The sequence below is a fragment of the Pelobates fuscus genome, chromosome 1, assembly GCF_036172605.1.
Source record: "Pelobates fuscus isolate aPelFus1 chromosome 1, aPelFus1.pri, whole genome shotgun sequence".
Taxonomy (NCBI): domain Eukaryota; kingdom Metazoa; phylum Chordata; class Amphibia; order Anura; family Pelobatidae; genus Pelobates; species Pelobates fuscus.
The window spans coordinates 279,217,028-279,235,842 of NC_086317.1; the positions used below are offsets into that span (position 1 = coordinate 279,217,028).

Here is an 18,815-nt window from a genome sequence, read left to right on the forward strand (position 1 = left end):
TCTCTGCTGCCTTTGACACAGTTGATCATGCTCTCCTCCTTCAAACTCTTCAATCGCTCGGTCTCTGTGACTCTGTCCTCTCTTGGTTTTCCTCCTATCTCTCCCAACGCTCATTTAGTGTCTCCTTTTCCAAGGATACCTCCTCCCCTCGCCCTGTCTTGGTTGGAGTTCCCCAAGGCTCTGTCCTTGGTCCCCTTCTATTTTCTCTTTATACTGCCTCTCTTGGAAAACTTATTGCCTCTTTTGGATTCAACTACCACCTGTACGCTGATGACACTCAGATATACCTCTCCTCACCGGACCTCTCCCCGGCCGTCCTGCAACGTGTCACTGCTTGCCTCTCTTCCATCTCTGACTGGATGTCATCACGCTTTCTCAAACTTAACCTCTCTAAAACTGAACTCCTTGTCTTTCCTCCTCCTAATACTGATCCTCCTCTCTCACTCTCCCTTCAAGTCAGTGATATCCACATAAGTCCATCCCTACAAGCGCGCTGTCTTGGCGTCATACTTGACTCTGGTCTCACCTTTGAGTCTCACATCCAGTTTGTTGCCAAGTCCTGTAGGTTCCAACTCAAAAACATAGCCCGCATCCGCCCCTTTCTTACGCAAGATGCTACCAAGGAGCTTGTCCATGCTCTAGTAATTTCCCGCATGGATTACTGTAACCCTCTCCTGATTGGTCTCCCCAAAAGCCGTACTGCCCCGCTACAGTCTGTAATGAATGCTGCAGCTAGACTGATTTTCCTATCCAGTCGGTCCTCTCACACCTCGCCCCTCTGCCAGTCCTTACATTGGCTCCCTGTATCCTATAGGAGTCAATTCAAAGTGCTAACCCATACATTTAAAGCACTGAACAATTCCAGCCCCTCTTATATCTCTTCACTGATCCAGAGGTATGCCCCTCCTCGTACCCTCCGCTCTGCCCGCGACCACCTCCTGACCGCTGCTCGCACCCGTACGGCCAACTCGCGCTTGCAGGACCTCTCACGGGCGGCTCCTCTCCTTTGGAATAACTTGCCTACTGCCATCAGACTCTCCCCTAGTCTTCAATCATTTAAGAAGGGCCTTAAAACCCATCTCTTCAGGAAAGCGTATGGCCTCCCAGAGTAATCTCTCCCTTACATACCTGTCTCTTGCTCTCTCCTATGGGATAGTGCTTTGCTCTCTTCTCCAGCTCTGCTTCACTCCTACCTGATATTTCCTATCCTAATGTTTCTAATACCCCACCTCCTATAGACTGTAAGCTCATTTTGAGCAGGGTCCTCTTCAACCTATTGTTCCTGTAAGTTTTCTTGTAATTGTCTTATTTATTGTTACATCCTCCCTCTCAAAATATTGTAAAGCGCTACGGAATCTGTTGGCACTATATAAATGTCAGACGGAAATACAAATTTTAAAAAAAATCTTATTTTCTCACATTTTTTTTGAAAATTTTATTCATAATGAATTATGTTCCATATATGAATAGTTAATGATAAATTAAAGCCCTGTTTCTCCTGAACAAAATGATATATAATAAGTGTGGGTGCATATAATATGAAAGAGGGGAACTACGGTTGAACAGACATATAGCGCAAATTCCAGTTTTTGTTTACGTTTTGTTTTGATCAGAACGTGTCCTATTGACTCTGTCCTGAAGGGGTTAATATAAATAGAAAACTATGTCTTGGCAATTGGTGTATTTTTTTTTTTTATTTTTTTTAAACTAGCAGGAATTTGACATACTGCAGTATTTAATGCACCTGTCACTCCTTCTGTGATGAATGTATATAATTGAATTTGCAGATCCTGTTACCAGTAAATCTGATGCACCCAAGAGCAGTGATAAGGCATTGCAGCCTTGTAATGGAAACATACAGCGAGTTTGAAATACAGATTCTTGACAGCTCTGTTCTTATTAAAAACGAAAAGGATTATGCTACATAAGGTTTAGTCAATTCACCCTTGATGTAATGAATTCTAGGATACTTGTTTGTAATTGGTAGATGAGGTGACAGATTTTTATTTTTTTCCCTTATTAAATTACGGTTGGGTCCGAAAATATTTGTTATTATGGCTGTTTACCAAAATAAATTCAAGTTACAGTTAAACAATGAATAACATCCAGCCAGAAGTATGGAGAAAACTTGCAACAGCTCATGAAGTATACCACTTCATCTCTAAAACGTGGTGGAGGGAGTGTAATGTCATGGGCATACATGGGTTTCAATGGCACTGGGTCACTAGTGTTTATGATTAATTCTGAAGTGTATAGGGATATATTTTCTGCTCAAATTTAGTTAAATTCAGCAAAGTTGATTGGACGGAGCTTCACTTTACAGATTTATTAAAGAGACACTCCAGGCACCCAGACCACTTCTGCCAATTGGGTGCCAACTCCCATCACCCTTAACCCTGCAAGTGTAATTATTTCAGTTTATATAAACTGCAATTATTACCTTGCAGGATTAAGTACTCCCCTAGTGGCTGTATGTCAGACAGCCACTAGAGGGACTTCTGGCTTCTTAAAACACAAAAAGTGTTTTAAACTACGCTGGACGTCCTCACGCTATTCATGAGGACCTCCAGCATCGATGAATCCCCATAGGAAAGCATTGAATAATGCTTTCCTATGGAGAGCTAATGCGTGGGCAGAGCCTGACACAGCACCGAGGGACATTGGCGCTGGATTCAGGTAAGTCACTGAAGGGATTTTAACCCCTTCAGCAACATGGGATGGGGGGTCGGAGGGAGGGGGGAACTGCAGGTTCCTGCAGTGCCAGGAAAACGGATTTGTTTTCCTGGCACCGGAGAGTCCCTTTAAGGCAAAAAAACATAATATTCTGCAATGGCCGAGTCAATCACCTGATCTCAACCCCCATCAAACATGCATTTCACTTTCTGAAGAGAAAACTTAAGGTAGAAAGAACCACAAACAGTTGAAGACAGCTGCAGTAAAGGTCTGGTAAAGCATCATAAAGGAGGAAACCCAGCACTTTACCATTTACTTAATCTATAGTATATGTTTTAAAATAAACGGTGTCTCATGTTGTAAAAAAAAAAAGTTAAAGGCTTATTCTAACCAGCCAACTGTAGTGGTTATGATAGTAGGAGTACCTTGGCGCCACTCCCCGGTAATGGGGCAAACTGTTTTTTACAACGGTTTTCTATGTTACATGGATCACCGCCAGGTCTCCTGTGAAGGCATATAAAATCTGGCTTCTGCGTACATGGACATAATAAGTTCCACTATTAAAATATTTGACACACTCCACTTAAACTTTGAATTTAGCTTGCTAATTTACGAACTATTCTAATTTACCCAACCTCACTTTCATCTTTTTTCCTTACAGAGCTTAATAAGAATCCGGTGGAAGGGTTTTCAGCTGGACTTATAGATGATAATGATCTGTACCGATGGGAAGTTCTTATAATTGGGCCACCTGACACTTTATAGTAAGTACAATACAGAAAAGGATATTTAAAACTGTATGGAGGCACTTACCACTGTAGTATTTTAGATATCTGCAAGTATGTTACTACTTGTGGTTGGTGTTGTGGTAGTGAGCTTTCAAATTCACTTTGGGTTTGTTCTGTGATCCTGTCTATTTTTTACTCTTGCATTTTTAGTTATGAAGGAGGCAAAAGCAATGAAGTAGAATGGCAAACTTGTATTTTGATGTTTAAACTACTCCTCTTTTTAAAAGGACACTATAGACACGTAGACCGCTTCAGCTGATTAAAGTGGTCTGGGTGCAGAGTCCCTTTTGCACTTAGTTTCAGAGAAATTGCAATGTTTATATTGTAACACTAAGACAGCTACTGGAGGTGCTTCCTGGATCGAAATGGACCTCTGGTCCGGTATCTGATGCTGGACGTCCTCACACTCTGCATGAGGACATCCAGCGAAAGATTTTTCCTCATAGGAAAGCATTGATTCAGTGCTTTTCTATGGGGAGGTCTAATGCGCGTGCGGCATTGGCCATGCATTATTGCCCGCTCTTTGCAAACGGGGGAGGGGGTAAGTAAAGGGTTTTTAATTCTTTATTTAGGGATGGGGGAAGGCAAAGGGAGCCATAGTGCCAGTAATACAGCTTTGTAAGCTATGCATTTTAGTAGGTAATTGAAACATACTCTAAAAATACATTAAGTAGGGAGGGGGGAATCCAATTGCAGACAGGCAGGAAGGGAGCGCATAGTGAGAGGAAAGATCAGGCATGGCTGCAAGGTAGAAGCCCTTTATGTCTGACCGCTTGCTGTGTGCGTTGACGACAGACCTAATTTTTGCACAGAATTGACATTAGGCAGCTCGGACTGGGTGTGGGTCAAGCCCCAGATTACTGTGTTTATACAGTGTTTCAAGCATAAACACTGCACATACAGCCGTCTTCTACCATGACCACTTCTAAAAGCAGACGTGAGATTGGCGTAACCCTTTAATTTCTAAACGTTCCATTCAAATGAGCCAAAAATAGCTGATATGAAAAAAATACTCAAACTCGTCATTCTGATTTGCAGAAATGTAGTGTTTAGTGAATAACCGTGCAATTGGTTCCTAGACAATTTTTCACACTTGTCCCTGTAAACTCTGGGCAACGGGGGTAGGATCAAGTCAATCGAATACTTTCTCCTAGGAGAGCATTGGGAAGCTATGGCACATGCACAGTATCTCCTCATAGAGATGCATTCAATCAATAGGACATCAAAAATTTAAAAACAGGCCAACATATCACCCCATTCCCCGACCTGCAGCAAACGACACCGTTCCGGACATTTGACCTGTTTAGATATATACAGATCAAAAGCTTCCTCGCACAACCAGAATACACAAAGGCGGGCACAACGGCACTAACTCCCTTTGAGAAACAATGCATGCAAGCCCCAACTCAGAAGGGGCAAATCTCAGCACTTTACACCCGTATTATTCAAAATGTCCGGGGCGGAGCTCTCACATACGTGTCGGCTTGGGAGAGGGACTTAGGCCCAGCAGAAGACCCCACCGACTGGGTGGAAATTTGGGAGGCCATAGCAACGGTCTCCATCTGCGTAAATCACAAAGAACAGGCCTATAAAACCCTCATGAGATGGTACACCACCCCCCTTAAGCTAAAACAGATGGGCAGGTCAGACACCGACTTGTGCTGGAAGGGATGCGGCCACAAGGGAACCTACCTCCACCAGTGGTGGGAATGCCCCCCGATCAAACAAGTCTGGCAACAGGTTGCAACCATGGTCTCTAGAATCCTGCACATAGACATCCCACTAAACCCGTGGATCTGGCTGCTATCAAAACCACACACTGATATGCCTAGAGCCCAAAACAAAATGATAGCAAAGATCGCATTAGCAGCCAGACGGGCGATAGCCGAAAAATGGGGCAGCAACGAAATACCGACCATGGAAGCAATTAAACGAAAGATTACAGACACAGTTAAAATGGATGAATTATCCGCATTACTTCACGATAATACCAAACACTACCACAAAATCTGGGACCCATGGTTATACGAATACCCGAACATCACCGGCATACACTGAATAAAAACCATACACCCGACACACCCCGAACCAAGACACACTAAATCGCCCAACTGGACACCCCACCACCCCAACAATTCCCCCCCTCCTCCGTCTACACGCTCCCTATTCTCCCCCTCTTATCCCAATCATCCCCTCCTAAACTTACAAGGCCATCCGACGCCAAAACCACGCAAAACCTACCAAACCCCACACACCCAAGACCAACGACAACAAGAAAACCTGATACCACAAACAACTCACCTACGCCAACGACAAAAGGGAAAATCCCAATAACAAACCAAAGAAACCACATGTAGACCCCTACGCCCCACCAAAACCCCCCACACTAAACCCCCAAAGCCAAGACCTGACAAACTCGACCCAAACCTCAACAACCGACACCCGCAACACAGAGGTACCGAACAAACGGAATACATGACGAGTTCAATGTACAGACATACCTCTAGACACAAGCGATACACCGTCAAGACAGGGCATCCTTCCCCCAACCCCTTTTTACTTCTGTACCCCATACCAACCCTTAGCAGAAACAGGATTGCAAGCTAATAGGAAAACGACAGACTAAAACAGTCACGCACAATCAATAAATGTTTTGGCAGAATCCCCACTTGCATGTGGACAGCCAACGCACAGCTTATGTAACTTGATGATGCCGCAACTCTGTACTGTTAACTAATCCCCTCTACTTCCTTTCTGTACCCCTACCCTGAAAAAATATATATCAAAAACTCAAAAATAAAGAATTTAAAAAAAAAAAAAAAAAAAATTTAAAAACAAAAAAAGGTTGAATTCTATCAAGCATATCTCTCTGCATATGTTTATACTAAACCTGAATCTTCCAGGGTGCACTAATATTTATAAGAAACGTGTCACCCACATCCTATTTGCTACTAACATTTGGATAGCTAGGAACAGGAAAATCCTCTCTGAATAAAACTAGTTTGAAATAGTTAATCAAATTGAATATCAATGCAGGATGGAGTGTGGGTTTTATCTTTCCATTGGTCAGCCATATCTGTCTCCTGGAGATGAACATCAGCCAAGGTGTCCAAGTTTGCATGTATCGTTCCGTGGTTCCACGTAGGAAGGCCGTCAGTGGATGGATTTCATGCCATGGATTTCTTCAACCTGTTCAATCCATTCCTGGAGGCTAGGTACTTGCGTGGTTCACCACTTCCTCGGGATTAGCAGTTTGGCTGCATTCAGCAAATGCTTGATTAGCGACTTTTTGTATTTCGAGAGGGGTAGGGAGGTGTGATGGAGAAGCATCTGGAGTGGCTGGAGCGGGATGTCCGTGATGTTTTTGATCTGCGAGTGTATTTGTTGCCAGTATGGGGCTAAGTTTCTGCAGGACCACCAAATATGTAAGTCCGTGCCTACCTCATCGTTACAGCGCCAGCACGTCGCCGAGGCGTCCGGTATCATGTTGTGTATTCTCTCAGGTGTCCTGTACCAATTGGTCAGCAGTTTAAAGTTGAGTTCCTGTTGTTTGGTACACATTGAACTTTGGTGTGTCAAGATATGGATTTTCATCCACTGGGGGTCTGTCAGTGCGACTCCCGTGGCTTCTTCCCAGCACATAGTGTGTCTAAGGGGTGCGGGCTGCAACGAGAACAGAAGCATTGTATAGAGGTAAGAGATTCCCTTACACAGGTGTTCGCGTTTCGTGCAGTGTCGTTCGAATCCCGTCAGGGGCCTATGGAAGAGATGTCTCCCGCAATGGGACTGATAGTAGGTTTTAGTTTGGAAGTATCGAAATCTATCTAGACCTGATGGCGTCCGTTCTGGCATCAGGTCTTGTAGTTGTTTCAGCGAGTCACCTGTGCACCACTGGTGTATGTACGTCCAGTCCGATTCCCCGAAGGCCTTGATATCTTGTGGTGTAAGGCCCCCCGCCAAGTCCGGATTATGTGTGATCGGCGTCAGTGGACCCGGGGTGGTGGTCAGCGTTAGGGTGGGCCTTATTGAATACCAGGTTCGTAGCGTCGCTCCAATAGGCGGGTGGTTGCGGGAGCGCGCGCCCGTCAAGGGTCCCCCGAGCAACACCACGGCCGGGAGCGACCCATCCATTTGGCTCCGTTCCACGTGAATCCATTGTTTGCTAGTTTTGGATACTTGCCAGTCCACTACTCTATGGAGATGTGTCGCTCTATAGTAATCCAGAATTGATGGGAGACCCACACCGCCCTGTGACTTGGGTAGGCAGAGTGTAGTTTTTTCAGTCTGGGTGCCTTAGATTGCCATATGAACTTTGTGATGGCTGTGTCCATCGTCTGGAAGAATGCCTTTGGGATATTGATTGGTATAGTCTTGAACAGGTACAGGAGTCGGGGTAGAAGGTTCATCTTAATAGCATTCATTCTCCCGAACCACGAGATGCATAATCCTGCCCACTGTGTCAGATCCGACCCTAGCTTGTGTATCATCGGTGCGAAGTTGTGTGTGTGTGTATAGCCGGGCGAGGTCTGCCATCAACCAGATTCCCAGGTATTTGAGCCTGACGTGGCACCACCTAAAGGTGAATTGGGTCTTACGGTGGGTTGTCATCTGCTCTCCTGTCGGGGTGGGGAGCGCCTCCGATTTATCCGTGTTCAATTTCAGGTTGGATACCTGCCCGTATTCAGTGAAGGCCTTCAGGAGGTTCGGTAGAGAGACTATCGGTTCGCTAACAAAAAACAGCCTGTCGTCCGCATACGCTGCCACCTTATGTTCCTGTCCTTGTAGGGTAAATCCCCTTATGCCCCCGTCCCGCCTGACCGCCCCAAGGAAAGGTTCCAGGGAGAGGGCAGACAGAAGGGGGGACAGCGGGCACCCCTTTCTCGTCCCGTTGCGTATATGCACCGGTTTAGAGAGAGCTCCATTAATCCGTATCCTAGCCGACGGGATCGAGTGTTGCCAGCATGAATCGCCAATCCACCCGATCGAAAGCCTTTTCCGCGTCGGTGGAAAGGAGAAGGACCTTCTGCGCGGAGCGCCTGGCTGCATGGATGACGTTTAGGGCTCGTATGGTGTTGTCTCTAGCCTCTCGACCAGGGATGGGCCAGGTCCGGAAGTACTCCTCCTATATGTGTCGCTAGGACTTTCGGGAAAAGTTTCAGGTCCGCGTTCCGGAGTGAAATTGGCTGGTAGCTTGCGCACTTGGTTGTGTCTTTGCCTTCTTTAGGGATGACTGCTATCGTTGCCGATAGAGCATCTCTTGGGAGTACCCCCCCATCCAGTAGGGAGTTGATTCCTGTGAGTAGTTTAGGCAGAAGCACGTCTCCGAACTTTGATGTATCGAACCGGTAGCCCATCCGGGCCCGGTGCTTTATTGAGCTTGGAGTCTTTCAACGCAGCCTGAAGTTCTCCTAGCGTAATCGGAGCTTCCAGTTCTTCTGCCACTTCTTGGCTGAGGGTGTTCGTGACATGTTGTTGCAGGTAGTTTCCAATTCGCACGTCTCTGTGGGAACAGTCGTCTTCGTTGCCGTCTGAGGGTAGGTTATATAAGTCGGTATAGAAACCGTGGAATGCGTCGGCTATCTTGTCGGGGAGCTGCGTGGCTACCTGTGCTCTGTCTTTAATTTTTGTGATTTGGCACAGTCGGCGTTGCTTTTGGAGTGTTCGAGCCAGAAGGCGGCCACATTTGCTCGAGTATTCGTAGAAAAAACGATGTGATTTACGTATAGTGTATTGTAGCTTGCGGTGCAGGATGTCTCCCAGTGCTTGTCTGGCTTCCAGTAGCGCTTTGTAATCGTCGTCTGACTGGGTGGACTTGTGTGTGATTTCCAGCGCCGAGATCTGCGCAGTCAGTTCAGTCACTCGTTGTCGCTGTATTTTCTGTCGATGGGTACATATCTTAATCAGTTGTCCTCGGATAACGCATTTATGCGTTTCCCATATAGTCAGGGCTGGTGTCTCTGGGGTTTCGTTCTCCTCAAAGAATGTGGTTGGCATTGATCGGAGTTCCACCGTCACCGGTGCATCATTAAGTATTGACTCGTTCATCCGCCATTGGCGGTCCCTTGGTCGATAAAGGGGGGATCTAAGTGTGACTGTCGCTGTGAGTAGCATAGGTAGAAATTCTTGGGCCACAAATATATAGTCCAGCCTGCTATAAGATTTGTGTAATGTGGAATAGTAGGTGAAGTCCTTATCACCTGGGTGAAGCACCCTCCAGCTATCCATGAGACCGGAGCTTCGTAGCGCCACTCGTATGGTTTGTAGGCCCCGAGACGGGAAGGACCTAGTCCCCCTAGAGGTGTCAGTTCTCGGTTCTAGGGCAACATTCAGGTCGCCTGCCACTAAGAGGAAGCCTTCCCGGAATGCCTCAAGCTTATTTAGTGTCTTTCTGATGAATCTAGATTGCCGGGTGTTGGGCGCATATATGCTAGCGAAGGTGTATGAGCAGCCAGCTATAGTGCCTTTTACAAACAGATAACGTCCCATGGTGTCCGCCATAGTAGCTGCGCATTCAAACGGTATCGTGATCTCGAACAGAATCGCCACTCCAGCCTTCTTGGCCGTCTGGTGATTTGCAAAGAACCCCGTCGGGTATCGTTTGTCTTTCAGTTGTGGGCTGACGTCGCCTCGGAAGTGGGTCTCCTGTAGGAATGCCACTGACACCCGTTCGGCCCATAGGGAGCGCAACAGATGGGATCTTCGCTCGGGCACATTCAGTCCCCGGACGTTATTCGACCAGACATGGAGGGGAGCGGGCGCGAACCCCGTCCCCATGGTTTCGTGTGACTAGAGGTGGGAAAGGGAGGGGAATGGGGAGAAAGGGCAAAGGGCAGGAAGGAAAGAATGTGTCAAGCCCGGTGCGGGCTCGCAGTGACTCGGCACCTGTGGTGGCGGTGTCGTTTGAGCCCACAGAGAGTGGGTGTCCCACACTTCTTCACCAGTTTTGCAGGGGTGCCCGTCTATGGGAAACCGGTCCCTTGGAGCACTAGCGCAGGACTCAGACTTGTGTTGGGGTGTATTCCCCAAGTGTAATTACAGTGATTTAGTAGAGATAAGGTAACTACAGCCGAAAATATGTGTCCCTGTCTACAGGTATGGGATAATTAACAAACTTGTAGTGTATACAATCCGTGTCCCTCCCCCCTGGCCGAGAGTGCGCAGATGTTACGGGAGGCATAAGGTTACCGGTGGATCCTATTTGGTCAGTTCAGCTAGCTTTAGCTGTATATCTGTCAGTGCGTGGGGGCTCCGGTTCAGCTCCAAAGCCTTGGGGGAGCAGCATAGTGTCAGGGCATATTTGGGGGGGACTCGTCGTGACCCCTGTCATGTCCCAGGTGGGCCTAATCGGCTTTATCAACTACTTTCCCTATTATACGGTCCATCAAGTTCAGTTTAGGGGGTTTGGCTGGTCTGCTGTATTGTCTGTGGGGAAGAGGTCTCGGGATACCGCTGCCGGTCACCCGCATGGGGCGGTGGTGTAGGGCCCCCCCTCGGTCTCCTTCCTCAGTCCCATCTGGGAGTCAGCTTAATAGTCCGTGCCCAGGGTTCGCTCCGATTCCTGTCCCTCTCGTCAGAATAAGGCAGGGCCTCCGTGTGTGTGGGTGCGGGCCCTGTGAGGGGGTTATAGGCCTGACCTCAACACTCTCTCAGAGATCATCAGACATCGTTCCCAACCCAAGTTCACTCCCTCCCCTAACCTCTTATTTCTACCGTTCGCCTCTAGTTGTGAGAGTGCAATATTCGCAGTCCCGTGTGGGCGGTGATGTTAGCATCGGCGTGGTGTGGAGCGGTTCTGTACCTGTCTCTGGTAGGCCGCGGACCCTTATGTTATTGCGCCTGCTCCTGTTTTCCAGGTCTTCCACTTGTCTGCGCAATGTGAAGAGCATGTTACCCTGTCTGGTAACAGCCACCTCCGTCGCCCTGTGTTGCTCTTCACAGCCGCGAGCCGTCGTCTCTACTTCATCCACACACTGCTCTAGCGCTGTCAGGTCAGAGCGGAGGCCAGCATGTTCCTCACGCAGCGCCGCTCAGAGTTCCCGCACCAGGGAGCCCATGTCCGCCTTGGACAGCATGTTGGCAGAGATTTGGGTAAGTTGTACTCGAATTCGGGCTAAGTCACTTGCCTGGGAATCTTCTGCCAGGGATTCCCCTGCGCTCTCTGAGCTCGGAGATGCGGGCGCCATATTGGACGCATGCTGCGGTCCTCTGAGATCCGACGGTGTGGCTATGAAATCGTCCATCGGACCCGTGCACCGGCGAGGGGAGCTGACTCCTGCTGATTCTGGGGCTAAGTGCCTCTTAGTCCGGACCATTATCGCCCGGTTCGTAGCTATTTTCTTGCTATTTTTCGGCCAGGGGTGCGGAGCTCGTTCACTGTGCGTCCTTCACCATGCTCGTCCAGGCCACTCCCCGTTTTTGTCTTGTTTATTGATGACAAATTAGTCATTTTATTTTCTTGATATGGTGAATACAATTAAATTTAAAAAAAATCTGTAATGATGAAGAGTTGGTGTAACACTTTTTAATAAAACTGTGTTTAAGGGGTAAAGTAAATACTGCCACTTTTTAGGTAGTAACATTAGGAGGGATATATATAAAATAGATTATTGCAAAAACTAATACAATCTGTGAGCTTTGAAGTTGCTGTGTAGTGGATGAGTGAGTGTGCTGGATCTTGTGTATTTTTTTTTTATGAAATGGCAAAACCCCATTTGTTCAGGTTAGTGCACCCCCCCTGGTTTTATATTTTAGCCTTGTACTGCAGAGAGCCCCAGATAGAATTTTTTCCCCCAAGTAAGTGGGTTAATCCCATAAGAGCAGACATTAGGCTGTTAGAGTAGGACCTGCCAAAGATGGGGTACATTGACGTTGTACCTTGCAACCTTGCAACTTGCAATCTGTGGGCTTTAAAGTTGCTATTTAGTAAATGAGTAAATGCGCTTGATCTTGTGTAAAATATAATAAATATATATCTTTATTTATTAAAGTATTCATGGTCCTGCACTCGCATTCGTATTTTCAGTGACACGCTGCTTCTTTAGCCTAACATGAATATCCATGAGGATAAAAAGGGATTCATTGGTCTTATTAATCAAGTGTCTTTAGATAATATGATTAGGTTAAATCACATGAATGTTTCAGTCCATACCTTGACTTTCATCAGGATAACCTTAACAAACAATATTCAAACCATAAATAGAAAAATAGTGCGCAAAATCATCATGAGTGAAACTCTGATCCCACCAGACAAAGGTAATCTAAGAGTGATATTGGTGTATATATATTATACTATTGGTATGTAATATATATACATACCAATAGTATATATATATATATATATATATATATATATATCACTCTTCGATTACTTTTTTTATATTGCCCCTCCTTTATGTTGTTTTGGTGGACATAAGTGCATGTATAAACTTATTTTGGCAGCCAAGTGTGCACCTAGAAAAGCACTTGGTTTTGTCTTTTTAAATCTCCATCATTGGAGCATATTCTTCAGACTTGCCATATGTGTCTTTTTCAGGTGTCTTATGTCATAAACACTTCCTAAAAAGAACGATTGAGTGTTTAAACTTCCTTTTATTGCAAAGTCTGTTTAATGTAGAATTTCTCATCTCCTGCTCTGTTAATAGCTTTGCAAATTTTCAGAGCAGGAGATAAACATTTCTAAAGTAAGTTAACATCTGATTGAAAATTAAACTTTTTTTTTTTTCTTCATGTAGGCTATGTCAGTTACATCCAGGGGATGTGTTGCTAGGGCTGTATAAACAGAAAAAGTGGTTTAACTCCTAAATGACCGAGAATTTAGCAGTGAGAATGAAGGCATGATCTATACCCCAAAACTGCTTCATTAAGCTAAAGTTGTTTTGATGTATATAGTGTCCCTTTAAATGGACAAATTGGGTAAGTATCATGAAGGGTCAGCCATGCCTCCTGCTTACTTTCTCCCATAAGGGAAAATCAAATTACTTGTATTACACTTTCCCAAAAAATGTTCAGTATGATATGAATCTAACCTAATCCAAGGAACCCACATGTTAGGAAACGTAATTTACAAATGATTAATCTTGAATATAATTTTATAATTAGGACTGCAAATCATGAGTGGTGTCAACTGTTGTTCAGCATTGAAGCAAGTGATGAAAGATTATATTATTTTTAAATCTTTTTTTTTTTTTTTTAGTGAGGGTGGTGTATTCAAGGCACATTTAACGTTTCCAAGGGACTATCCCCTCAGGCCGCCTAAGATGAAATTTATCACAGAAATATGGCATCCAAATGGTGAGACTTGATTTTTATTCACTTATAATTATGATTTTATGAGACAATTGTGTGCAAAGTTGGCCTCAAAAAATTTGGAAAAAAATAAGTGTTTTGTGTGTGTGTGTGTGTGTGTGTATATATATATGTATTTAAATTTGTTTTTCTAAAATTTGACTTGCAGAAAAGGTTGTGAATATGGTTTTGCAATGGATATGTTTTGGAGGCAGCCATCGCAACATTCATATTCACAGATTTTTTCAAAAGGGCATACCATAATCTGTTTCTGTAATGAGTTTCTGTAACTTATTTATTTATATATATTTTTTTCTGTCTCTTTTAAGTTGATAAGAATGGTGATGTATGTATATCTATTCTTCATGAGCCTGGGGAGGACAAATATGGCTACGAGAAACCAGAGGAGCGTTGGCTTCCGATTCATACGGTGGAAACCATAATGATCAGTGTCATATCTATGCTAGCAGATCCCAATGGAGATTCTCCAGCCAATGTCGATGCAGCAGTATGTACCCTGTTAACTGAGGATGCTTAAAGTGTTGTACAACTTTGTTTGCTGTGCGTACTAGGCAGCCACCATTTATTTTTGGATTGGATAGTTATTGATTGTATACATGCTTAGCATTGTTATTGGTAACTTTTAAGTCGCCTCTACCTTGTTTTGGACCTTTTTCCTCTCTTACAAAACTATGACCCCAAAGTTTTCTTCCTGATCTGTTCCCTTAGGATGTGCACACATACACACCTACTGCAGGTTCTTTAATGTCTTACGTGTCTTCTAATTTGAATAATTTTGCCACATAGCAGTAAACAAACTATTTTCATATATATTTCTATTTTTTGTAATCTAAGTGGAGTAAACTTTATTTGACCTGTGTTAAAGGGACTCTCCAGGCAGCAGAATTTACTCACCTGGTTCCATCGCTGGGAGCCTCGTGAAGCCGCGCCCCCTATTTCGTCAAAATGACGAAATAGGCGGGCGCGAGCAGGGAGCATTGCTCCCTTGTGCGCATGCGCACATACTTCAGAGGGCGGCATTCATGCTACCCTCTGAAGTCCTGAGCGAACTATCGCGCATGCGCGCGGTGTGCACGGCCGCGAGCTGAGCTGACTGACAGCTCAGCTTGCGGTCTTTGCCCGCCCCCCTCCTCTGCTGACAGGCTGGAGAGAGAAGGTGCGCACACAGTGCCTTCTCTCTCCTGCACACGTCAGACGTATTTTAATACGTCTGACGTATACAGGGCCTTTTTAGGGCCCTGCATGATAGGAAGTCCCTCTGAGTGACGGCCACTGGAGGTATTCCTATCAATCAATGTAAACACTGTATTTTCTCTGAAAACACAGTGTTTACATTAGATTTCCTGCAGGGAGCTATAGATCATACCTGAACAACTACATTAAGCTGTAGCTGTTCAGGTGACTATAGTGTCCCTTTAATGTTTCTGCAGTTCAAGACTTATTTTTCCTTTTTTTTTTTTCCCTGTTACAGAAAGAGTGGAGAGAAGACCGTAATGGAGAATTTAAAAGAAAAGTTGCCCGTTGTGTAAGAAAAAGCCAAGAGACCGCTTTTGAGTGACAATTATTCAGCAGATAGTAGCTTCACGATTTCAGGGTAACTTTTATTTTGTGTTTGGCAAAATGGGTGGTGTGTGATTGCTTTAAAAGCACACCATTGACTTAATACCCACTTACACATTCTGTAGATGTTATGGTGCCAGGATTGCCCAAGGTGCTTCCCACTGGTAATCTGTCAAACTGCTTGCGAATACTCACCTTGGTGTTGTGGACTCCTGCAGTCTTTTCAGTCGTTCTGTGATAAAGCTGTTCATACTTCTTTATTATCACACGTACTATTATAAGGTATGTTCTGTAGTCATTGGCTAAGAGAGTCAGAAGACTGCCAATGAATCCTTCCAGATCTTGTGTTATAAGTATGACTTCTGCTTTTATCATGCCGGAAGCGCCCCAAGCTGCCTGCCACAGAAAGGTCAGTGTCAAACCAATCATAAACAGTTCGACAGATTTCCAGTAAGACTTCTGGCACCATAACAATTACAGCACAGTGTAGTGATTATGGTAATTAGTGTCTTAACACTTTTATTGAGGCATACAACTTGGTCCAACATAATCTAATGGGTCACTCCAAGCCCCATAACTACTTCAGTCTAATTTATTGCTTATGATGCTTAGGTGCTGCACCTGGTGTTGTGTGTTGTTTTTTTTTTTTTTCTTTTCTTAAATTGGGGGTATTTTTACATTGAATAAGTGTTCGTTATTTCCATGTCACATTTGCCGTCAGACGAAATTAGTGATGGGCAGAAAGATTTGGATCATTGGCGCAAAAGCCAACTTATGATAGTAACATTTTATTTCCAACCTCCTAGTAACTTTTAAGGGAAAAAAGTGTCATATGTCCCTATTTGATATACCAAATGCCTTATGTGTTTACTTTTTTTTTTTTTTTTTTTATTCTCTTCCTCAGGTCTCCATTTGAGAAACAAGGCACTGTTTTTTCCTGCACTCTACCCACCTTTTGCTGGACTTTTTGTTGTAATAAGTTGGCAAACACTGGCTGGCACCGGGGTTGCAATAAAACACGCCAGTTATCAATGCTGACAAGAGCCTAACAAGTGCCAACTTAAAGGTGATTTTTCGCATTTCAAAAAAAAATAAAAAATCTAATGAACTGCTTTAAACTTCAGGAAGAATTGTACAGACCTGTACATAGCACAACATGATCCGGATAATATATATACTGTTCATGTACATCCATAAACACACATTGTACCAAATAATGCTATTGTTGTTTAGGGTAAGAATTGTGTAAAGTCTGGTAAAGATGCTAATAAGGAAGAAGTAAATGCGAAGAAAAGGAAGAAAAAAATACATGTTGTGGGATTTCTCAAGTCTTCTGTCCAGTCTGATCTCTCCAGCTGTGAATCGATTAGTTTGTATTAACAAAAAAAAGCATGTGAAGTTGGAATCTATAAGATTTACAGAATTCTAGGTTCCCTCTCTCTTTACAGGGCAGGAGCTCATCAAAGCCTTTCATACTTGTATCTTCCTTTTGGCCTTACTGGGGCCGCTGTCCCTTTCTATGCAGAAAAAGGCCACTTTGTGATGCTGATGGACAATTCTTTAACAATTTGATTTTAAACTGATCGAGCGCAGCAGATCTTTAGACAATCTCCCATTTAAGGAGTTGATCCGCTTTTTAGGTATTACGCTTGTCTTGTTGCTCATTCTCTGTAATATAAGAGATCCAGTGACTTCAACAAGGACATTATAATGTCTGTCAATGTTGTTGACCTTGATAGATCTTCCCTGTCCTTCAAATCATTGGTCACTGCAGGATTTTGATTACCTCTTTAAAGTGATCTAGAAACCTATAACCCCTAAGGGGACACAACTCTGGTAATTAAACTCCTGAAGTGCCTTATTTCTTTCCAAAAAGTACTAATATGTGTAATGTATTTAAAAAAAGAAAGTCACTCCTAAAGGCTGATGTGTCTAAACATGTGCTGCTAGAACCTATTTGCTACCAGGAGCACCCAAACCCCTGCTGCTTTTAACAAACTGACCTGTGAGCATTGGCGAATGCGTTTCCTGTCTGATTACTTTCTGTTGATGCCTGGTAATAAAAAATGAACAAAAGGAAAGCATGCATAGGTATTGGTTTATCAGAGTTTCTTCAGGGTTTGACATAGTCTGCATTTCCCTTTTGTCTCCCCGTTTTATTCTTTGACTTCCATCTTTTTTATTTTATTTTGCTCATCCCTCTTTTCCTATTTCATCCTTTTACAGTTTTAGCCTACAGCTGCATTTTTTCCCCCAACTAATGTACAAAGAGAAAATTGCGATGTATATTTTCATGTTATTTGATTTTGGAATTCTGTCACCTTCTTTAGTGCGTTCTTCCAAAATATAATTTTTTTTCCAATACCTCCGTCTGGTTTATTAAAAGCATACAATGTTTGGAAATCTGAATGGAACACCTCTATATACACACAAACCTCTAATGGGGGGGGGGGGGGGGTGTAATCAAATAGCCAAGGTGGAAAAAAATAGGTGAAATAAATATTTCATTGCAGCTCTTAGTAGATAAACCACAATAAAACAGATTTTCTTAACCCTCTGGATGGTATTTTGTGTATCCCTAATTCTTAGCTTCTCTATCCAGAGTTCTGGAAGTGTGAGAGATATGTGCAGTATCATAGCTGTTACTAGAACTGCACTCTTCTGGACAGAGATTTCGATTTCTCAAATGGCCACTCTCACAATTTGAGGGTTACAGTCCTGAGTGCTCATATCATAAATGGGGGTACTACTGTCTTAACTATCCACATCCTTTCTAGCTCCTCTTGCAGTCCTTGGTATTTTGTATATCTTCTCGTGTTTCTCCTTCTTGATGTTATGGTGACTGGGTATAGAGACATGAAAACCATTGCAGTCTTGCATTACTGGTCTTCCACCACGATGTCAGGTTGGTTTGCTAGTACTTGTCTTGATCTGGATCCCACAGAAAAAAAAATATATATATTTATTTTTAGGTGGTATTTCTTCAATCTAAGCATAAAAAAATCTCATTGTGTAGGTTATAGCAGGGTTTGGACCACTTCTCTAGAAAATAGTGGCCAATATACCATTTTCTTAAATTAGACTTTTGAAACTACTAACCATAGTTACATAGTTACATAGCTGAAAAGAGACTTGCGTCCATCAAGTTCAGCCTTCCTCACATATGTTTTTGCTGTTGATCCAGGTATGCTTTATTTCAAAAGTATCTTAAAGATATAACAAATGACATACAAATTCAGTTCAGACAAGGCAAAGCTATGGTAAAATAAAGACAAGAAATAGAAACATTGTTTTACTGACATTTACTGACAATTTTCATTAAATGTTTAGAGAGTTTACGGTGGAATTTATTAAATTTGTCTTTATTTTTATTTAATTTTTTTCAGCCTTTTGTTGATTTGTATTTTTGTTTGCTTTTTTTTTGCACCTTTCATTCTTGAATATGCGCCATTTTCGCCAGTGTAAAAGATTTATGAACATTTCCATTTT

The 18,815-nt window shown here is 43.7% G+C and overlaps 1 protein-coding gene across 1 annotated transcript in view; it reads left to right on the plus strand.

Annotated features, from left to right (window-relative positions):
- UBE2G1 (ubiquitin conjugating enzyme E2 G1) overlaps positions 1 to 17,690 on the plus strand; it is a 58,000-nt gene extending 40,310 nt beyond the window's left edge. Inside the window, exons 2-6 of the mRNA XM_063457427.1 lie at positions 3,335 to 3,437; positions 13,654 to 13,751; positions 14,075 to 14,253; positions 15,238 to 15,360; positions 16,231 to 17,690. Coding sequence (XP_063313497.1) covers positions 3,335 to 3,437; positions 13,654 to 13,751; positions 14,075 to 14,253; positions 15,238 to 15,324 — 467 coding nt within the window. The 3' untranslated portion in view covers positions 15,325 to 15,360; positions 16,231 to 17,690. The remainder of the gene's footprint in view (positions 1 to 3,334; positions 3,438 to 13,653; positions 13,752 to 14,074; positions 14,254 to 15,237; positions 15,361 to 16,230) is intronic.
- The last annotated feature ends 1,125 nt before the right edge of the window (positions 17,691 to 18,815 follow it).